This window comes from Aquila chrysaetos, chromosome Z (assembly GCF_900496995.4).
Source record: "Aquila chrysaetos chrysaetos chromosome Z, bAquChr1.4, whole genome shotgun sequence".
NCBI lineage: Eukaryota > Metazoa > Chordata > Aves > Accipitriformes > Accipitridae > Aquila > Aquila chrysaetos.
Window position 1 is genome coordinate 87183355 of NC_044030.1, and position 23397 is coordinate 87206751.

The 23397-nt window shown below is 49.4% G+C and overlaps 1 protein-coding gene and 1 long non-coding RNA gene across 2 annotated transcripts; both read right to left on the minus strand.

Moving 5' to 3' along the window:
- Window positions 1–2710: 2710 nt before the first annotated feature.
- Window positions 2711–6206, minus strand: LOC115337036. Its single transcript, XM_041121090.1, has 5 exons — window positions 6130–6206; window positions 5834–5974; window positions 4669–5075; window positions 4260–4329; window positions 2711–3724 (listed from the first exon to the last, which is right to left on the minus strand). The coding sequence occupies exons 1-5, from the start codon at window positions 6204–6206 to the stop codon at window positions 3388–3390; spliced, it is 1032 nt and encodes a 343-aa protein (XP_040977024.1). The 3' UTR covers window positions 2711–3387.
- A 128-nt stretch (window positions 6207–6334) lies between these two features.
- LOC121232703 lies at window positions 6335–22930 on the minus strand. The gene is made up of 9 exons (XR_005931632.1): window positions 21951–22930; window positions 20497–20648; window positions 19984–20019; window positions 18938–19083; window positions 18416–18514; window positions 17206–18296; window positions 14465–14602; window positions 9285–13364; window positions 6335–8650 (listed from the first exon to the last, which is right to left on the minus strand). It is a non-coding gene; the product is annotated as an uncharacterized LOC121232703 (long non-coding RNA).
- Window positions 22931–23397: the final 467 nt, after the last annotated feature.

Sequence of the window (23397 nt, forward strand, 5' to 3'; positions counted from 1 at the left end):
CTCTGAAACGTGGCCATGGCCGGCCCTGCCTGATCCCTGGGGCCCGGCTGCCTTCCCGGGACGAGGGGTGGGATGGGGGGGCTGGGTGCGTGGGTTTCTGCAGGGGTGCCTGGCCGGGCTGCGGCGGGGGCCACCCAGAGCCTGCACCCATCCCCTGCATGCCAGCTCTCGCACGCAACGGCAAGAGCATCCTCAGACCCATGCCGCGTGGCGGCTCTTTGTGCGCGGCGAGCCGCGCGCCAGCTATCACCAGCTATACGTGTTTACATTCCTTCTGCTTAATATTTCTGTAATCTTCTCTGGCATCATACACTCGTAATTTTTCTCCTCCTACTTCACACTTTTGATAAGCCTTCTGGTCCCGCAGCAGATGCATTGTGAATCTTCTCCTTCTAAGTATCTTGCATATGTTTCATTAAAAGTGTTTGTTTCTTTGATCAGCTTGAAGTTCTGATGTGAAAAAAAAAAAAAAAAACAAAAAAAACCCCAACTTTTTGGACTTTGCTTGGCAGCATCCGGGCCCAAGATGAATAGAAGCGCCTCGGTACAGGCAGTCGCTCAGGGTCTTAATGTCAGTCATTTACTCTTTGCCAATTGACTTGCCTGTCCTCCCGACGATGGCTACAATGTGCACTGGCACCCAAAGATAGAAAACGGGCTTTTTATCCGCTACACTGTGCAACTGCACATGAAAGAACATGGTGGGAGGTGCCAAATGGGAGCAGCAGAAATCGGGATATATTTCACCCGCTGTTGCTTAGCGATGGGAAGCGCGGGCAGGCTGGCATTTCCCACAGCGGGGGCACCAGCCCCCCGCGCTCCCACCCGGGCCGGGCCAGCCCCAGGCGCGGGGAAAAGGGCGGCTGCGGCGGCCGGAGGGGAGAGCGCAGGCGTGGGGTGCCCCAGACCCCCGCAAGCGCCCGTGGAGAGGGCTTGCGGCGAAGCTGCACGGCCCTCCGCGGTCAACCGAGGCACCGCCTGCGCCGGGGCTGCGCCGCGGCTGCCGGCACGTGCCACCCCGCGCCGGGCTGGCAACGCGGCTTCCACGGCTCTTCGCAGGTGCCTGGTGCCCACGGGGCTCCCAAGGAGCTCCGGGGCAGGTCGGAAGGACCGGGGCAGCCCAGCTGCATCCGACGCGGGACGGGATGGAAGAGCAGCTCTGCCAGCGCGCACCCGGGCGTGCTCGGGGGAGCGGCAGGTTGCAGAGGGCAGCCCGGGCTCCACGAGGCCGCCGCCGCCACCGCCACCGCCACCAATGCCACCACCACCACCTCCCTGCACAGCGCGAGGAAAACGCCCGGGTGAGGGGGTCTCACCCGGCCCCCGCTCGCGCCGTTTCCGAGCGCCGGCGCGGGACCCGGGCAGACCCCAGAAGTCAGCCCATCCCTGCTGGATTTCGGGCCGTGCCGGCAGCTGCCCTCGCCGCAGCGTTTCATCTGATCCCCTCGCAGGTACGACGCCAAAGCCTTTACAGCCTGCCCCGCAGCCGGCTCGGTGGCATCTGCCACCTCCCCTTGGGCCGCCGGGGCACGCGGAGCACGCCTCCCGACACTGGCGAGCCCGCAGCGAGCGACGGGACCACAAACACGGACCCTCGCCTGCTGCGGGGCTGGGGGCTCGCGGGGTCTCGCCGGCCTCGCCGCGGCAAGGTATCGCTGCCAGCGCTCCCGGGAGCGGCCGCAGCCGAGCGGCATTGCCAAGGCATCGCCTCGCCGGGCGCTCACCCCGGCATCGCCATCCCGGCGGGGAAAAAGGCTGCCGGCACGGCTGCGGTGCTGGGGGACGGGGCGGCGTGGGGCAGACCCTCTCCCCATCGCCTCCTGCAGATTTTGGGGCACCTGGCGGGGGTCCTGCCGCGTCCGCCGGCTGTGCCAGCAGCCAGGCTGGGGTGTGGGGCAGGGCGCTGGGGACGGGGTCTGCAGGGCTGGGGGCCGCCCTCTGCCCGCCGCGCAGAGGCATGGAAACTCACCCCCCCCAGCAGGTTTCCAATCCCACCGTGAAGCTGCCACCTGGGGCTTCGCACCTCCGCTCCCCAGGGGGAAACAGGAGTAATAATTACAATAATAACAGCAACAACAATAACAATAATATTTTCTTTTATGCCTGTGCCTAACTAGAGTAACGAGTGCGGCACGTGCAGGTGCAACAGCCACGCTTGCTGTTAGCCTTAGTATCACTGCCTGCCACTTGCCCCGCGTGATTTATTTATTGCCGTTTGTATTACCATCCCTTTCCCGTCGTGCAGACATAAGTCATTTCCAAGACAAACTAACTGTAAATATCAGTTCTTCCAATTATTGCTAGAAAAGGTGTGATTTAAAGGTAGAAGAGGGTGAGCATCTTTTTTCTGCCTCGCTGGCAGAGGCCAATGTCTCCCCATACCTTCAGCCAGGAGGAGGCAAAACGCTTTCACAAACCTCCCCTCAGCAGCGGGAGGGCAGATGATCCCACGGGTTTCTGCAAGGATACCGCCCAGCTAATGCACTGTGAAAGCATCCCCCTTAAATATCCCCGGCATGCGCTATTGGGAAAGCCTGGCCGAGCTCCGGCTCGCTCCGAAGGCCGGTGAGACGCAGGCTCGGGCAGCGTGAGTGCCGAGGACTTTAACTCTGCTCCAGACACCCCGCGCAGCGCCAGCGAAATTCCTGCCTGGATTAATAGCACCATGCACATATTTTTATTGAATCACTCTTGACACAGCTGCCATTCATAAAATACCTAAGCCTGTACTTTTATTCCTGTTGGAAAACATATTTAGTTACAATTCCTACAAATGTGTGGATGTTAAAAATAACACAGTATCCTGCAAGCCCTAACGCATATGGTATTTTAACTTCCACTAAATCATGTAAGAGACTCCTAGATTATCTAATTCCGCATCCCTTTATGAAAGCGGCATTACGCCTTATTTCAGGACGTGCTGCCTCCCGCTCCTCTGCTCAGCCCTCTCCAGCGCGGGGGGCTTCCCGATGGGGAGCGAGGGCCGCTGTCCTCTCTTTGCCATGGGCAGGGGTGCCGAGGGCAAGGACGTGTCCTGTCCTGTGCAGCTTCGGGTGGGAACTCACGTTTTTCCCCACTTAAATCTGGAACGGCACCTGGCAAAACCCTGCGCTTCACCCAGTCCCTACCGAACCAGTCGGGAGAGCCCTCACAAGTTTCGGCAGGCGTTGCACCGAGCTCTCTTTGGGGCGAAGCAGGGTCTGCACCCACCGCCCCGCTCCCTTCCCCGCGCAGGCAGCCCCGCCAGCTGCGGGCACCGTGGCCACGTTTTACATCGACTCAATCTCACCTTGGCTTCCAGACAGCGAGAAGTTAGGAGGAGGGAGCTCCGTCCTTGGCAGTCCATCATCGCGGCTCTGGCGGGGAGGAACAGATGCTGCTTGCTGCTCACGCTGTCCTGGAGGTTGCTGAACAATTTGGGCGTGATGGATGCGGCGCTCCGAGCCGATTTCCAGCCGCGCCGCGGGCGGCCCCGGGAAAGGGCTCCACAGCCGCCCGGCCACCGCAGGCTCCCCACGCGGCTCTTCCAGCCGAAGTCCCCCGGACACCGCTCCGGACCAGACCCATCGGTGGTCCCCACTGGGTCCCAGCAGCAGCTCTGGAGCCTATGGCTGCTCCTTGGTGTGAAGAGCGTGGTCTGCTTCGAGTCGTCTGACCCCGTTGAGCCCGTCCGGCAGCAGCTCTGGCAGGGTCTGCCCTGTCCCCTTCCCAGCTCCACCGCCCACTGGAAATGACCGTTTTCCGATAAGGTTGGCTCAGTATTAAAAAAAACCATACATACTTACCTCACTTACAATATTAAGACCCAACGCAATACTCAGGCTTAAATTTAATTGACTGCCATTATTTGCACAGAAGTCAACTAATCTATTCGAATCCCTAAACATGCGACAAAATCCTTTAAAGAAGCGAGGCCTTCATTTGCGCAGTGCTTTTCTGGTGTCTCTGGTTTTCAGCTGCCCCTTTTTTCCCTGTGCCCGGTACAGCTACAGGTGGTTTATGCAGTGAAACGTCTCCTGCCCGTAGCTATCCCATTTGCCCCCAGGACCGGGTGTTAAGGAAGCACCGTGCCCGTGCTGCCCTGTGCGGAACTAAAAAGCCCAAACGGCCGAGAAAAAGGCAGGCTAGCGCAGTTTGACACTTGCCGACTGGCTCAGACAGAGTCCTCCCTGTCATTGAAAGTCATCGTGCCCCCAACTGTTCAGAAGTTTCACATCCAATTTTTCTGATGTCTTTCATGAAAAATGATATTTCCTTACCCATCACAGAAGATATTTTCCCCGGCAGGTATGCTGTCGAACACGTTGCATTCACAACATGACACAAAGTCTAAAAATCACAGAGAGACTAATTACTGGAGGAAAATTACACCAAAAGACCAATTTCCCGGTGACGCAGATGACAGCCCGGCGCCCGGCCCCCCGGCCAGTTTGGGCAGCTCGCCCGCCAGACACTGTCACCCCCCGCTGCCCTTGTGCCGCGGCGGAGCGGGGGGACGGGGTCCGCGCCCGCGGCCGGCGCTGCGCCCCATCGCCGATCCCCGACGCCTTCGGAGCAGGGAGGTCGCACCGGGGCGGCTGCTGCTCCACCAAGCGCCTTGGAAATCGGATTTTCCTAACACCCTGCCCCTAAGGGCGCTGCCAGGGCTGCACTCCCCCAGCCCCCAACCTTTTTTCGGTTTCCTTGCGTTTGGCCGCCTTCTACCTCTTGACCTCCAGCGATGGCAACGGAGCGGTGACCGCGGGCGAGCGCCGGTCCCCACGCGGGTGTTCCCGCGCCGCGGTCCCATCGGCACGTCCTGCCCCCGGCACAGCGGTCCCCGCGGCTCTGCAACCTGGGAATCCCCGGGGATGCCAGCGGCGTCGGCGGCGTTACCATCCGGCGGGAGGCGTCGGGGTCTGGGTGGCCGAGGAAAGCACCTCGAGGATTCAGACCCCCCCGGGGGAGGCTGCCGCTCCGCCACCGCCTGCGAGAGGGGTCCGGCACTGCCCACAGCGTCCAGCCACCTAACAGAAATCTCAAAATACTCAGAAGTAAAACCTGCCATACCTCCTTTCTCTCTGCTTTCCACACGCCTTATGAGAGAGTAAAATTAATTCTTATGTAGAAATGCAATTAAATTAATGCCGCAATTGTTACAAATACAGTCAAATATTCCTTCAACTCCAAGACTTTATATAAAAGCAAAAATGCCACAAAGATAATTTATATGAAAGCTGAGGTATGGTTGATGAATGACTCCATATTTACCTACATTATGTATAATAAATGTAATGTATATCATTTATATCTATATAGTTCTAATTTAGTTGGAATCAGAAAATAATGCAACATGAATTCATATGAAAAACAATTTTATACGGGAAAATTAAAATGGTAGAGCATATTGTTTTATATGAAATATTGAGCTGTGCAATCGTATTTGTTATATGCTTTAAGCAGACTCCAGTAGGAAAAACATATTTGTTCCCTTTGGAGATTCTTTATAAGTGTATAAAAGCTTTAATTTCATATGGTCATAAACGGGTGGAATTTCACAAAAATGCCATCAACATTTTTCTCCCTTTTTCCATCAACATTAAAATGTGATAAACAGATACTCAGAAATGCATACCACCTCAAACTTTGTTTCTTTTGTGTCAAGTTATTCAGAGAGCTATTCTCGCTTGTTAATAAAAAATAATTATTAAAAACTACTGACTATTTCTAAGAATCACTTTTGTGGGGAAAAAAAAAAAAAAAAAACCAACACATTTTACCTGCTCTGCTACTGCACCTGAGGTTTTGAAGCCGGGTCTAGGCACGGGCTCTGCTTTGGCACGCGTTTACCCACGAAGAAGTCGAGAGCACGTTGTCTCCCACGCTGCGCTGCGGCTGGAGCAGAGCCCCAGCACTCGCTGACGTTAAGCGCAGCCGCAGCCCGGTGACCTCCCGCTCCTCACCGCAGGTTTGCTTCCCGCTAGCATGCGTCGTGCTGCAATACAACCAGGCAGTCGACACCTCAGGAGAGAGAGATCCCAACAAGGACTGTCACCTTTCTTAACCAGATCACGCAGTTAGTTCTCAGGGGGTTTTAGCTAGCTAACTTTAAGCAAATGCACCCTTCTGGCCCGTACACATGCATCGTACCATTCTGATACTTCGCTCTGCGAGATGACTGTTGCCGTGAAGTCCCCGCAGAGCACGCCGTGCCCCTCAAGCTTCATCGCACGCTTCTGAGGACAACGACCTTCCTACCTGTACGAATGAGCAAGAAGCTGCTGGTCACCACCCGCCGCCTCGTGCTGCAGAGGTACCACCAGAGACCAGAAAGAGCCCGCGGAGCTTTGGAAAATTTTGGGAGATGAACCTCAGATTTTTAAAATTCAATGAGGAAAGTATGGCCATATTGCTGGCTTCTGGTCCGCTTGCAGTTGCACAGAAAATCACTGCAACCGCCTGAGCTGCCGGAGCTTTGCACACCCGTCGGTGCTTTGGGCAGACGGTGCTCGCCCCGCTGCGCTCGGGCTGTCTGTGGGCTCCGGGGTACCCTGCACTGGGGACACCGGGGTACCCTGCACTGGGGACACTGGGGTACCCTGCACTGGGGACACTGGGGTACTGGGGCATCTGGGGGACTCAGGGCCAAGATGAGCTGCTGCTGGGGATGCAACCGATGCCACGGGCACTTCTAACCCAACCGCTCTCCGCTCTGCAGCAATGTCGGGATTGCCCATGCCCGCACAAACCCAGCAGAACAGCCCGTGTCCCCACGCTTCCCAGGGCCTGCAGGACTCGGCTTTTAGACTAACACTATTCCAAGTAATATTCAGATCACCTAACGGTCCACCCTGCGGTCACGGCGCCTGGGATGGCTTGCACAAATGTCGGCAGTTCCCAGGACATCACCAGACCTCGATAACCAAAACCGGCCCCTGCAAAGAGACAAAGGAAAAGCCACCCCTGCGAACAGTATCAGATATGGAAATTCAACAGCCCACGAAACAACTGCCAAGGTATGGCTAGAGCCTTCACCGCTGCAGATCGGTGGGGACAAAGCCAGTGAAATAAATTGCCAAGAGAAGGATTTTCCCCATAAACTCTAGTTTGAAAGCCCCCCTTTTCCCCTGCTGCCTTAAGGGAATATTGCAAGTGTTTTAGAAACAAGCTACGTGGATGCATCTGAGACAGGAGTGGCTTCCAGTATAGTGTAAAAAATACGAGAAAGAGAGAGCTAAAGCAAACTGCAGGCCAAAATAACACACACAAAATCCCAGTGACACCCAGCGATTGGGCTTGTTGGTCACGTAGACACCCCATCAGACAGCCTTTGGTTTGTCTCTGGCCAGTGCACGTTTCTCAACTCTCGCAGGTAAATGCACCTCTCTCTGCTCAAAACAGGGGACAGGGGCACCCCGGGGCACCCCGAAACCCGGGACGATGTCGCTCCTTCCCCGGGGTGCGACACCTTGCCCCGGCCGTCCGGCAGCCTCCCGCACACGGGGCAGTGGGTGAGAGAGGCATACCCGGGAGGAAACCGCTGACTTCTGCCAGATTTTCTTGTATTCTCAGTAACATGGTGTTTAAGGGAGGGGAGGGGAAGGGAGCCGGTGTCATTGTTACAGCTTACGCTGCGTGCCAAGCTGCCAGGATGCTGCCAAAGACAACGGAGTCTTTAAGATGTCTATTAAAAACTCCTGGTATTATGAGATGCAAAAGAACCAGCCCTGTGCAGAGGTAGAAAGTAATTATGCAATTCTTATGTAAAATATGCAAGCTTATTTTCTAGGAATGATGCATGGCCTTAAAATGATGTCTCGATTTCTTCCCATTCTGGAGTACACCAGAAATGTCTCACTCTTCCAGCTCTCCAGGGCTAGAGCTGGCTTTTTCCACGACTGAAAACCAGAGCCAGGAGGACTTGTCAGAGGAAAAAAAAAATTCTTAGATCAAATAAATTTTTAAGCAACCTGCATATCTCTGTGCAGTGCATACAGCTGATCCAAAACGCATGCATGTGCACATAACGCACATAAGAAAGACGAACTTGAAAAAGAGTAGTTCTGTATTAAAAAAAAAAAAGTATTAACGCAGATGAAGCGTTAGCCACTGAAACAGTCCCGAGTTCAGAAGTGCCACAGCCAGGGTCCCAGGCTGTTGCAGCGTGGGCACTGGCGCTGCTGTGGGAAGAAGCACAACGGCTGCTCTGCGTTAAATGGCCGGTGCCCCCGTTTGCAGAGGGAACTGTACGCCGTTTGCCTTTGCTGATGACGCGGTTGACTCCTCGTGCCCAGGCCGCGATGCGTTCCCAGGCACCGGATCAAATGCCCGTGCTCACAGCCTGGATTTGTTCTGCTGAGCCCACACTTGAGCCCCTCGGTGAAGTCATCCTTCTGCTGGGGTTGTGGCCTCCACCAGAACAAATGCTGTCCCATGCCACGTCCACAGACATCCTCCAGCCCTTTGCACCGCTCCTCGGCCCTGACACGGGCAGTACCTCTCAAAGCGATCCCAATACTCGTTTTCTCCTCTCCGTCCTTCAGGCTGTTGCTGGAGACACGTGGTAGCAGCTGCCCCGAGCGGGGTCGGGCGGACACGAGGCATCGCCGCATTCACGTTTTCAAGCCCTTCAGGAACAGCATCAGACAGGTCAATAGCTCCTTAACGCTGTCTGGCAAGAAATGGGGAAAGCAGCGGGGTGATGTAAGGTACAACTCACCGTGGAAATATGTGCTGAACCTGCCCTGGGAGCTTTCAGAGAATGTGTATTCCCAAGGTATCGCTCATTATTTTAGACTATAAATAACGCATCACCCGATTGTGAACAATGTAGTTTAGCACAAGGCACTAGCTAGAGTCACACAGTGAACTAAAATGATGTATGAAACGTGTTCACTGGGAGTTGTCATACAGATTACTTACAGTTGCAAGCAAGGTCTAGCTCTTCAGAAAAATGAACTGATAAAATACGTATTTTACATCTCCAACTAGATCTTGCTAGCTCCCAAAATAGCCCACAAATTAATCCCACAATTATGAATCCCCCCTTTTCTTTGATTTAGCACCATCCACTTCAGGAAAAAATTTCCCCAGGTTAAAGCACTTTGGAAAATATTCCACATGTGCTCACACATAATTATTTTTTCTTCTCTGCAGTCCCTCCGTCATTCACGCAGTTCTCACCTCTCCAGGTTAAGTACCTTCCTCTGTCAAACATCCCTTTGAAATCCATTTCATCTGAAACACCAACACCTTTTAACCATGTATTAAGGGAAGGATTGGAGGAGAGCACCGGTGCAGCATACCTGGGCAAAGCACAGCAGGGAAGATGCTGTGAGTGGCCCTGGCAATGAAAACAGCCAGCACATGGTCCTCCACCCAAGTCAGCGAAGGTGTTTGAGGAAGGGCAATAAAGCAAAACCATTAGTTTTCTATTAAGAAAATTAGTAATATTCACAGGCATTAGTTTTAAAAACAGTTACTGTCTGCTTTCACATTAAAAGCTAGCTACTCAATTAAAAAACCTAAATTGTTCTTCTCCTGCCACATCATCTCCTCCTGCTATCTGCCAGTTGTAAGAAATTTCTTCTTTTCTTTCTCTAGTTGCCACTACTCACAGTTTTGAAAGGGAGAACACAACCCTTATCATTTCTTGATGGTGTAAAGACTGAATATAACCAAGAATTATTTCCACATGCCTCATAGAAGTGAAGCAGTACAGTAATAGTCATAATTGTAATATCCTCCACAGAACAAGTATTTCTGTTCTGAATAGAGCAGGATGAAAACTTCCCATTAAAACTTTCATTTTTCAGTTGTAAACCATCCTTTTCCAAAACCACTTTTTTTGTTTTCTCTCACAGACAACTTTTTAGTCTGCAGGTTGCCTTATTGTTAAAGTCATACGCCCCTTCCCAGCCGCAGGACAGAGACTCTTTGTCCATTGGTGGGACTGTGTCGCTTCCATTTATTGACCTTTTCTGGCTCAAGAAGCAGCTCCAGGACATTAGACTTCTGTAATCATCAATTTTGCACCTAAGCGCAAACTGCCCTTACGAAATAAGAGCTCAGTATGCAAGGTGGGCCAGGGAGGAAAGCCGGGTTGGACAACCAGTCACACAGTTGGGTTAATTCTGCATGCATTTGGCTATTTAAACTTCACTTTTTGCAGGACACAAGGCCTGTCTGCATTCTGGTGATCTGATCGATGATCAGATGATCATCCCATGCCTGCACCTACCTTGATACCTATATCACCATGCAGGACTTCAGATTTACGAAGATATAAACCATGAAAAATGAAAGTGCAAAAGATTAAAAATGTGAGAATCAATAAATTAGTATTTCCTAAAAGTTCTCTTCAGAAAAAAAAAAGGCATTTTCCCAATGAATGGCACAGCTGTAATCTCTGTTTCACTGCCTGAGCCCACAGAGTGGAGAAGCAGTGGTCTTGGTGAGTAAAGTACATGTTACAAAGGTTAGAAAAAGTCACCGAGCAATTTTTATTGTCTGTTTTTTTGTCAAGATGCTGAAAGTTGAAAATTTCCCCCAGTGTTAATAATACAGTATTAGTTACACACGACTGCTTTACCAGAGTTAAACCAACATGACTCCTGCTCACTCTGACCTGAATTTTTCCAGCGGCCAGCTATTTAAGAAAACAAAAGCCTTCATAATTTGCACTATAGGTCAGTACTTAGTATGACAGGAGCCTTAACACAGACCAAGCGCTATTTTGAACTCTGAGCATTTGCAAAACATACCACAGGAATATCTGCGTTGAGGGGGCAATTTGGGAAATCGTAGCACTGGGTATTTCAAAGATAAAACTCCTAAAGATTTCCCGCTTGAAAACAAACCGCATCCGAGTGTTAGGCTGATATCTTAATGCACGGATACTCATCTGTAAACCAACACACCTCAGATGGGTCCAGATCATTTGTCTTGATGATTTCGGGGTTCACGAGTGAAAATCTACTGCTGAGAATTTCCAAGAAAAATGGGCTCTAGCAAGAAAAGGGATTTCCTGAGGCAAGGTCAGCAAAGCTGGCGGCACTCGGCACGCTCCCAGCAGTACATTTCCTCACTTTGCAGGATCATGCAGGTAGGTTTCCTTGGCAGCTCCTCCACGATGATACCTAACCCTCTATAAATCCAGGGCTGTCAGGAAAGTTCATATCATATGTTATCATCATCCTCATCATGGGAACTGAAGAAACTCAATTTCCCTCTGCGCTAGACACTAAATATTTTCCACCTTCTGTATTTGGCTATGTTGTTTTATACCAATGTATCTGAATAGAAAGGCCCAGTAGATTTAACAAAAGAAATCAGAAACTCTTCTAGCAGAAATTAGATTTAACTTAAGCATTTACATGCTCTTTAGTAGATAGAACAATATTATTTTTATGAGCACCAGCAAACTCTGTGGCTAACATTCACTGAAGATAGAAGAGATCCTGGAAATTCATCTTCCCCAGCGTTCCATGTTGTAAAACCAGCATTCGTACAGCGAGCACGGCTCAGGGGAGAGGCCCTTGGGCTGAGCACTCGCTGCGCAAAGGGTGCAGCCCAGCACGGAGCCAGGCACCTTCCCGGGCTTTACACTGGCTGCGAACACACCATGGAGGGCTTTCCCCTCCTTTCTTTCTCTGTCCCCGTGCCGTGTCGCAAGTCTCACCTGGGACAGCTGTCGTGGGTTAACCCCGGCGGGCAGCGCAGCCCCCCCAGCCGCTCACTCGCTCCCCCGCAGCAGGATGGGGGAGAATCAGAACGGTAAAAGTGCGAAAACTGGTGGGTTGAGGTAAGGAGAGTTTAACAGGTAAAGCACAAGCTGCGCGTGCAAGCAAAGCAAAAGGAGGAATTCCTTCTGTCCTTCCCATCGCAGGCAGGCGTTCCGCCACCCCCAGGACAGCAGGGCTCCATCACGCCTCACGGTGACTGGGGAAGACAAATGCCGCCGCTCCGAACGTCCCCTTCCTCCTTCTGCCCCAGCTTTTATTACTGAGCGTGGTGCCATATGATCTGGGGTATCCCTTGGTCAGTGGGGTCTGGCTGTGCCCCCTCCCAGCCCCTCGTGCCCCCCCCAGCCTGCTCGCTGGCAGGGCAGGGTGAGGAACAGAGAAGACCTTGATGCTGCGCAAGCACCACTCACTCAGCAGCAGCTAACACATCCCCGTGTGACCAACACTGTTCTGGTCACAAATCCAAAACACAGCACCATACCAGCTACTATGAAGACGACTAACTCTATCCCAGCCAAACCCAGCACAACCGCGGACAAACATTATAAACAGGGTGTCCTCTGCTCTTTCAGGAATGTCATTGCCCAAACCAGCCATTCTTCCAAGGAATACGGGCTCAAACACACATGGATCGTCCCGCCACGGTACGGATAGGCAGCCCTCTGCCAATTCAACACAGATGAGCCCCACCTCGCCTACATCAAAACAGGACCAGGAGTTTTACTCTGAACAACTCCGGAGCTCTGCTTTGCCAACCCAGGATTTGGGAGCATTTACACACAAGAGGCAAGAGCTTTTACACTCAGAAGTCATCTGTTTTCATCCCTTTCACCATATACCAGCGTTTGCATCCAGTAGAACTTTAAAAACACATTTGCTCATCATTAGCCCTGCTATTCCGCGTGGAATCCCATAAATTACAGCTGCTGCTAGAAAATTAAGATGTATATAGGGAAATCATTCACAAACCCTGTATCTGTTGCATCTGGAAGTTCTGGAGTGTTGATTAGTTAAATACATAATTATGAGATAGCCTTAAAGGCAAAAATTGTAAGTATTGACTTTTGCTAAGCAGTCTCCTGTTGGTGTTATCATACAAAATATAAAATGCTGTGAGTCTAAAGAAGAAATTTATCTTAAAGAAAAAAGTTGAAAGACTTGTGCTGAAGATATGACTTCTTCAGAACATTTCTTCACAAGTTAGATAATAATTAAATACAAATTAATTACTCCCACAAAGCATGTCATTTAGGCAAAAGCCTGCATTTTTGACGAACATTAGCATCTTGTTCTGCAATTACACAGCTTGGAAGCATACAGTTTGGTTTCATTTTTGTACGATTGCTTTTAGGCTCTATACGTTCGCGCTAATTTCAAAAGCAGCCATTCATTTCCACATGTAACATTATCAGTAATACAAATAACATGTTGGCACAAGCCAGACCAAGAGGAACTGAAAACTGGCAATCGAGTATGAGCACTGAGAAGCGATCCAGGGAGCCAGCAGCGTAACTCAAACGGATCTGCTAGCTCTCCAGTATGGGCCAGCACTTATCCAGGTATGGAGCCCCACCGAGGGGAGCAGGACTATGGACCAGCCTGACGTTATGTCCATGCTTACGTGCTCCCTTGGACAGAAACCTAAAGCAGCAACATCAGTTGTTTTTAAAGTCTTTCCTGATTTCTTTTTTTTTTTTTTTTAATACAAAACATACTAGCAAGGCAGATTTTTCATTTTTCCCCAAGAGTGCTTGCAGAGTGGGGTTCAGTAACCAAATAACAGTAGTCCACCTTGTGCCTGCCTTTACAGCATTAAGCCAAGACTCACACGTCTGGATGAAGGGCAGACAACATGACAGCACAATAATTAAATACATCCAGAAAAGTGAAATTCTTACCTTTAGAGGAATTGCTCCATGGCAAAATTTGGCTTTGTATTGAATCAGGAAAATCCAAATACTAAAAATATTTGTGTAATGGAAATTCCAAAATATTTCAGTTTGAAAATACCAACACGACCTTATGGAAATGGAGCATTTTGACCATCATACGTTATTTTAGACCGTACAAAATGCTATCCTAAAATAAATCAGAAAGGTAATTTTCCATTTTGTTTGTGAATCCTTTCAAAATTCTTTCACTGAAAATTTTATGAAAAGTGCAATGTTCCCATAAACCCTTTCAGTTTCAACAAAAGTATATTTTCCAATGAAAAATTGTTCAAATGTTCTTTTCTGCTGGCTTTAACTGCTCTGACTTGTTGAAAAAAGCTCTGGGAATTTCTAGGGGATAATTGTTTTAACCATTCAGCCTCACAGCTCATTATCATGAGTTCTTTATCTAGAGGAAAATCTCTGCTAACATGAGGCATCACTGGGAACTCTCAGGTGCTTTGTGCCTTTGAAAAATCAAGCGGTTTGATTGAATTTCTCAATATAGCTTTTTTTTTTCCCCTCTGCCTCCTGTACTGGAAGCAGAATTATATTAAATTACATCATATGATAATTTATTGTTTATGCATGATATTGGAAGTGCTGATCGAATATCCAAAGCATGACATTTGAAATCACGTCTTTATTTCATTCCACAGTAATAAAGGACTATTGTACCCTGACATATTTATAGCCTTGAACGGAGGAGTCAGTTATGTGCCAGGTAATTGTCTGTTGGCTCAATCCACAGGCCCCGAGACTTACAAGTCAGAAGCAAGCTGTACGGATTACTACAAAGTGCAGCTGTACCTCGCGACCAGCAAACCATCACGAAAGCCGGTCCACAGACCCCCGCGGCTGCTCCAGCATCAGCCCTCACCGCTCTCGGCCTCCACCTTCCACCTCCCTACAAGCACCTGGGAAAACAGCTGCTGCTTGCTCGAGCCTCTGTCGCGGGGGAAATTAAAAAAATGAGAGGGGTTTGGATCGCTTAAAGAATCACCTCCAGTTGTATTAGCAATAGAAAAATGATTTAATAGAAATTTGTATAAAAGTGCGACTTTACAGAATTCGTTGGCAAGGTTCACTCTATTACTTAGTACATGGATGAAATGCACACAGGAAAATTAAATTAGAATCAGACTAAACTTATGTATATAGGGACCAAAAACGTAATAGGGTAAAAGGGAATGTGGGAAAGGGTAAGGGAGACCCTCCCGTTGAGTCACAAGGTTCAGAGCAGACCCCCTTGCTTTCTAAACTCCTGTCGGAGTCTAGGTGCAGCTGGATCGACAACTAGTCCCAGACTTGGGCAACGGTTTATATCTAAAGGGATTATGAGTGCAATAGCAGCCTAAAATCCATTCATGGTTGAATAAAAATCATGACAGTAATTTAAGTATAAATTTGAAAGTAATCACTTACATCTCATAATATACTTGCTATAACTTACTTTAGACTATTCAGGTTAGTACACGCATGTGCATAAAGACACTAAGAGAAAGACATATAAGAGAATAAAAGAGAGTAAAAGAGAGAGAGGAAAAAGAGGTATGCCTGTTAAAAATTCCCCTCGAGGTCAGTGAAAATATTCAATTCGAATGCTTTGGTGTTTCTCTCAACGGGCGAAAGGTCGAGCCTTGAGCGGAGAGAACCAGCTCAGGCCGTGTCGGCTTTCGGCGACAGACCTCCGATTTTGGCAAACAAACAGGAGAGTTTGGGAGCTCCGAGAGGCGTCCCGCTCGGGGGGGGATGCTGGTCCCAGCCCGCTGCGGTCCGGGAGAGCTCCAAGGGCCTCCCGTAGTACCGCTGCTTGTAGGTTCGGGAGGTGATTGACTTTTGCCATCAACAAATTGCTGGGATGCCAGCTGCGCTGGTACCATTTCACATGCAGATAAGGGAAACTCCGAGACCGAGAAGAACTCCAAACACAGATAGGGGCTGCTCCCAGCCTGTCAGGGAGGACTGTAATAACAAGGTCTCCAGGTCGTGAGGAGAGAGAACTGGCTGCAGGTTGTTATGAGAAGTGGCTATCTCTACTCCCGTCCCCCGCCTCCCTCCGCCGGGCAGCAGGAGTCCTTGAGACGCACAGCATATCTCCCTGTCTCGGCTGGGTAAGAGTTCCTGGCACAGCCAAGGGTCGCTTCGCTGCCCGGCTCCGTACACTCACGTGAAGGGCCAGCGAGCCTTCCCGAGTTTGTAAATCAGCCCGGAGCGGGGCAGATATGCACCGCCACAGTCTCCCAGAAACAACCCTCTCTGCTCAACATACAGCTCCTGACTGCAGCAGGCAAAACTATTCAGCTTGCTGCAGAGGAACATTTCCCCATTGCATCAAAAGACATAAAAAGTGAACATAAGCAGGAGATTCTTGCCAAAAAAAATGAAAATCAACTGCTGAAAGCGTATTCATTTAAATGACAGATTCACAAAATAGAAGTAGTTTCCTGTCTGTATTTTTTGTTCTTTCAGGGATAACTGATGCTTTCACCTTTTTCAAACTAACAGGTTTTTAGGACATATTTCGTTATAGATATTTTTCCCTAAAAGTCAAAATTCAAATTAAGTGCTACAGGGTTAATAAAGGAACATTTTGATAGCTTTCAACTTTTTTTCCTTCAGTTTGTTATTTCATAGGAAATTTGGGCATTTTTTGCCCCAATTTGGACTAACAACATTGTTGGAACTTAGAAAACTGTGCTGGGACCAGGAGCGTGTTCCTGGCCCGGGTTTTAAAGAAATCCATGGCTTACAGCTGCAGCCAGAACTGCACTGAAGGCGCTCACTATAGCATTAAGAGAGACGACAAGACAGGTACCTCCAGCGTCATCCTGAAAAGAGAGGGACTGCAGGTACACAGTAATGAGGTTTCCATAGTTCACATGGGGTGGGTGACATTCCCCTCCCTGGTGCGACCACCACCTCTCCTGGGGTGGAAGGGGGGCTGAGCCCTGCTGCCCCCGCACCCCCCCAGCCGCTCTCTGCCCGGCCACCCCCCCCTCAGAGCCGGCCAGGTGAAAGGATGCGACGCTTCCATGGGCAAAGACACTCTCCTGCAGCGCTTGACATGCAAGTGGATGTGAAGAATTCGATGAAGTGCTAGATTAGGGCTTTTAAAATAATTGTGATAAATGATAGCATCTGCATGCACTAATTTCCCTCAAGATGTGTTAGATTAATTTTATGAAATTAACGTCCAGAATAGCAAACATTAGCCATTTGTGTGACCAATGCTTCGAATCCGTTTGAGCTCTCGCAGTTTTGCATATGCTGTCAAGCATTTTGAATCCAGGGAACTCCTCAGGTTTAGGAAGGAATACAAAGAGGGAGCCCAATGCTGGCCCTCTGACCAGGTACTCAGGAAATTCACGTTACATGGGTAAACTGATAACTTGGGCAGTCCCGTGTCTATCGGAGCTGAACTGAGCATCTAACCAGGACATCCACGTTTCAGGGCTTGGCACTAATAATTTATATTATTCCTGTGTATTAGCATACTCCAGTTGCATGCCACGCTGCTTACACCGAAGGGTGAAGGATCCTTTAGTCACCTTTGCTGAATCCTGTGAGCGATTCACGGCTGAGGACAGGCAGTTCTCAGAGCTAAACGGGACCTGACCTGGGCTTTTCAGCACCATGCATATTACTTATTCCCACAGAAGACACAGCTGAAGGGGATGGTTCAGTTCACTTTCCTTTTGACAGACTGCAGGGAACAGAAGGTGATTTTTACTGTCCAGAAACGTGTGAAGCACTGCAATACCCTGCTCCTCCTCTTTCTCAGGATCCGGGACTAAATCTCTGATGCCACCAAGTTGACATGGGTGTTTGAATACACACTGTCTTCTCATCTGGTTCAATGAACTTCATCACAAGTAACGAGATGTCTGTCAGATACGAGCATCTGGAGGAAGAAAGCTGAGCTGAAACTCAGCCCAGAGGAAATGGAAGTAAGAAGAAATATGGTAACACTTAGCAGAGCAAGCCAAGACCATGACTCTCTCCTCTGCTGAGGGAATCCACACTGCCGCTGCCAAAACCTGGTTACTGCAAGCAACCTACTCTGCTGGTTGGGCTGGACTGTCAAGAAACAAAGATCCATGTGTTGGCCTCATCCCTTCCAGACCTACCAACCCCAGCAGCTCATCCAACATCTACGGGATGAACTCCAGCCAGTCCTTCTACCTGAACATCAAACCCACCAGACCTCTGCTGAACAGCAAGCACAAGGGAAGCAGAGCAGGTTTTGTAGCTGTATCACAGAGGTGACCAAGGCCTCTTTTGTTGTCCTGCTTCTGGACCCCACCAGATCCTTTCAGATCCCTCCGAGTAACGAGGCGAGATCCCGGGACTCGGACAAGGAGGGGCTGCAGAGCAGCCACAGTCAGGGCTTCCCGTAGGGGCCATGGGGAAACAGAGAGCCTCGAGCAAGAAACAAAAAAGAGGTTTCTATGAAGAATGCAAAATTGACCCCGTTATTCTGTGAAGTGCCCCTGTACCTGTGTATATCGGCTCTCAGCTTAAAACTGGAGTTACCAGGAGCTCACCTGCACATTCCAAACTGCTGCTGGCTCTGCAGGTAGGTGAGTATTACGTTATGCCCTACAGCAAGCTTCTTCACCACCCTTTTCAGGTAACAATTCTAGAACAAAGGACACAGAAAACTTAGAGGAAAGGGAAAGAGTGGAAAATAAGAAAAGACACATTCACACGCCAAGATAGAAGACATACAACGGCCTTAACTGCGTACTGCAGACGCACCTACACCTGGAAAGGGGTCCACATTCCACCCGTTTGGCGTTGAAGCTGTTATGGCCAAGGCCACCTATTGCTGAAGGCTTTCCAGCTGCACACTTTGTTCTGAGGAAGAAAACACACAAGGTACCAGGATCACTTCACCTGCACTCAAATTTGCACCTCCAAGACAGACCCAACACGACACACCTCAGTTTCAAAACGCTGTTTTTTTCCCTGCCCGTTCTGTATATTTCATCAAAAATCTCAAGATGGAGCAGACTTCTTGCTCAGGCAGAACTCACAACTGATGCAGCTCTGAGCCACAGGGTCCAAAAAATCATGCTTAGCTGCAACTATCAGTGCCTGATAACAATTATCAGCCCAGGTTATGTATGGAATGCGTTTGGGTTTACTTAGAATTTTTAAATATTTCTGTAATTTGACCACAGGGATTTTTATTTTCTATATATATTACACACACACACAAACATTTATATAGATGCATTTGTATATATATATGTATACACACACACACAACTTTCAGACCTATGTGAGCACGTTATTGAGGTTGCATCACGATTGCCGTCAGCTCTTGCTTCAGTTCCTGGCTGTGATCTGAGGTCCTGACCTCACACATAAATGTCCCCGTACGGTCCCCAACAGCTGCAGGGGCATCATTTCAGCAGAACTCTCTGCATACAGAAGCATTTGTCAGTAAGTGTTGTGTTTTGTCTGTTGTATCAGCACCACACAAGTACTCTGCACACTCATGCATATGTACCAAGTTAATTTTCATTTTGCTAATTTTGAGGAAAGGAAAGCTGACTTATGTTAGAAGAACTTGGGCTTGGGAATGGAAAGTGACAGTAGAGATGAAGATTTGTGGAGTTTGGGGTTTTTTTGGCTGGATTTAGCTAAGAACACACTGATGATGTAACACAGTGACACAGGTACCGGCCCAGCCCCACTGAACACATTTAGTTTGGAATCCCGCTCAGAGGTGGCCCAACAGGTCACTGGGATGAGCTGGATGAACAGTTTGCTGTTAGCAGGAATACTGTGCTGCAGCAAGCCACTGGGATGGGATCCAGCGAGGGCCAGACATCCAAATGCGCAGATCGTTTCACAAGAGGCTGGTGTGCAGCATAAAGCACCAATACGGTACCTGCCAACCCCCGTTTGTCCCACGGCCGGCAGCACTGGGACTGATGGGAAGGTAAGTTTGCTTTTCTTCTGCTAGCTTGGGCATGAGAGGAGCTGCAGGGGAGAGAAATCCCGTAACAGAACTGCACGGGCAGCACGCGCTAACCGGGGGGATAAGTGGAGGATGCAGACAGCTCGTGGGGAGCAGGGAGGAGGGAAAGCCGCAGCCTATGGAATTAATCTTCAGCTTTTGGGATGCTTATGAGTTTTCTAATGAAATATGTACTTTGCTGAAGCATCCATGACTGTGGTTAAAAGTGGATTAGGACAGGAGCTGCAGAGACAGAATTCAGAGCACCCTGATGAGAGACAGAAGGATGAAGGTTTTGCAGGAGCAGCAGCCCAAGTGCATTGAAACAGCCTCTGTCTGTCTGGTTTTTTAACCTTACCTTCGCAGGTCGCAGCAGCAGAGGCCAAGTGCTATGCTGCAGGAGGAACACGAATGCAGCGTTAGCAACTCGCAGCTGCAGAGAGTCTAGTATCTGGTGGCCCTTTACAGCCCCAACTCCCCACATCAAGTCACCTTTAACATCTGCTCACAGCCCAAAGAGAAAACATAGAAGCTTGTTCTACCTTAAGAGACAGGGCCAAATACAACAGACCGTGTGGTTTTTAAATGTTACCTATTATTTATCAACCTATTGCTTTCTAGTGAGTATGTCTAACTCAATTTTTGAATGCTAGGAGCCGCAATACTGCAGCAGAGAGTCTTGCTGCTTGGCCAAGGCAAGGAAGCAACTTTCCCTTCTCCAATGCAATTACAACGCCAACCCCAGCAGCATCCCTCCGACAGCCTTGGACACACCAGCATTCAGTGCCGGCACCGAGCAGGCATCGCTGTGAACCTGGGAAGACCTTCCCCACCTCGCCATCGGTACCAAGGCACAGGGCAAGTTACGTACCTACTGTCAGAGCGCTCCTGCTGCCACGGAGCCTGCGGAGCACGGGGGCGGCGAGCGGGAGATGCCGTCTGCGCAGGCAGTCGCCCTTTGGAGGAGCACGCCAGGATTAAGCTGTCAGTCTTGCGGGGGTCTGTTCAAACCAGAGATGCAGCCTGCGAAACAAAAGAAGACAGGCAGGCTGGAGGGGATCAGCGGAGAGAGCTGCTCTTCATGGCTACATGTGCAGATATGGGAACAAAAAGAAAGTTATTCCCCCCCCACCTCTCACCAGAGGCCCTGCCAGCAACAGGCAGGTTTTGGGTAATCCATCTAAATGTAGATTCACTCTGGCAATTACAGATCTGAATTACAAAAAACAATTAGACAATCTGTCAGAGTGCCTAATAGAGACACATAGTTCAGATACCTCTGAAATTTAGGTAAATTAATTTAAAACAACACAGACATACAAAATCGTACAAGTTAACCTTTTAACCAGATACATATCATTTCCTCTCCTTTTCACGTCTCTGAATGGAGAGAAAAATTCTGGGATCAAATGTAGCTGCTACAGCACGGCTGAAAGGAAATACTACGCTAATAGAGCCAGGTCTATTCAACATTCATTCACTGACAGCAATTCTGGCTCTCACAGTGCTGTATTTTTGAGGACTTCCATAGATTTACCTGCGTCTCCCACTGGTTTCACCCCTGCACAGAACGCAGGCCCTGAAGAAAGCATCTCTGCCATCTCCCCCTCCCAAACTGGGTCCTTTTTCTGTCGGAACAGCAGTGTCAGCCCCTTCTGTACACTGAGAATACTGGCAATATTCAAAGCAAAAAATAACATTTTACAGGTGTGGAAGGATGTTGGCGATGCCATCGGCTTGGTGGCTGTGTGTGCCATCCATTCCGCTCCCGTTAGCGGCTAGAACTCAGCACACATTTACAAGCATTTTGATTTTGTCTCTGCATTGTTTTCAATTAGAGGCTTTTTTGCATGTGATGCACCAAGGGAAAAACAACACTTAGAGTTAGAACTAAGGTACTCCCGGAGACAAATATGATTAATGGGATAATCTTGTCGATTACAATAGTTAGAGGCAGTTCCTGCCATTTCCCACTCTCCAAGGACTGGTTCTACTCACATCCAATTCAGACAGCTGCAGATTCCTCAGCACCATTAGTATCCAACGTAGGACTACGTTCGACATTTCAAAACTCCTGTAATGTGCACCCTCTATAATTGTGTATTGTCTAGACTGAGTTTTACAAATTTAATCTTAAATAGCATAATTTCTTGATTGAGGGAATTTTTGCGGAGCTAGCTGCGTACATGCTCGCCTTTGCATAAATATGTGCACACGCACGCCCAGAGTGCTCACATCCATTGCAAACAATATCCTTAAGTTAATCATGTCCTGATTAAACAATGATCAAGCCTTATTGATAACTGCATCGTCACTGAGGCGTACCTGATGGGTAACAGCAGCTATGGCTCCTGACTTCCACCTGCATTTCCATTCAAGCAAAGGGCTGCAAACACGCAGCAGGAGGCACCTGCTGAACTTCGGGGCAAGCTTCTTAAGCTGTACAAGTGGACACCACAGGACGGATTAATTGTGATAGCTTCTGTTCTGTTAAAACTCAGGCTTCTACTAAATTAAGTATGGCCAAAAGCCTCTGGTACTGAATTCAGGTTATTTTTCTCTGCCCCTTTACATTCTGCAGCACTCTGAAAATGAATGATAAAAGATAGAATACATTTTATCAGGGAAAAATCATTTTGGTAAATATCTGGCAGACCACCAATTATAGATTCTGGCATAAGAATACAAGATTAATATTTCCAGTAAGGCGATCAGCAAAAAATAAATATCTCTGTAAACATTGGCACACCAATTACCAGCACTGGGCTTCAGTCAATGGCACAGCGCAAGGAGTGAAGCAGAGCGCTTGTTTCAGAGGTTTGTTTCCGATCAGCCCATAACAACTCCGGCAGCATCACCCACGCGTAGCCACTTTATGGGATGGGTTGGGGTTTTGGAGTTTTTTTTCATTTGTTTGTTTGTTTTGGTTTAAGTGTTCACATCTAGCCACTGGAGGTAGCGGGAAAAGGAAACAAGCCGGTGCAAAACACAACACAAGAGACAAACTGTAGAGCAAATTTCACACTTGCAAAGTTTCAGAACACAGAAGATTCAGATATATATTTTAAGGTAGCATAATTAATTGAACTGAATCACCTAAACCTTTGCAACACTGCTGTTGCAACCGAATGCAACAGGAACGTGATTTAAGCACAAGCCTAGCAGGATGCTGAGCGACTTGTCCCGACCCCAGCTTGATACGGAACCGCTGCACGGCACGTATTTTTCAATCTGAGAACCAAGTGCTAATTTCGAGTATTGTGAACTTTAATTCGATCAGCCTGCATAAACTACTTATCGCTGTTGACCACAGTTCACGTGAACTTTTTTTTTTTTTTTTGAGTTACACATGCAAACAAAGGCTTCGTATGGAGCTAGGGGAGTCACACGCCGTCCCCCGGTACCCGTCCCACCGCTTCTGTCGCCGTCCCTCTGCAGTGAGGACACTTTTAGCTTCTGCCTCGACCGCAGCAGCAGGGGAAGCGGGGCACACGGAGGGAAGAGCTCCGGGCTTCCCCTCACCCAGCTGACCTGCCTCCTCTGCCCAGGCCGAGGGGGTTGCCAGTTAAAACCTCCCCTGCAGCTATCCGCCTGCAGGCGGACGGGTTCTGCTGGCTTTCGCACTACGCGGGCCCTCAGCCGAGGTCGATCTCTTTTCCCCTCTTCCTCCCTCGTTGTACCCCAAGCCCCGAGGAACGCGGGGACGGCCGGACCTTCGCGGCAGCCCCCAGGCTCCCCCCGGCCCGAGGGCGGGCGAGGCCGCAGCCCGCCT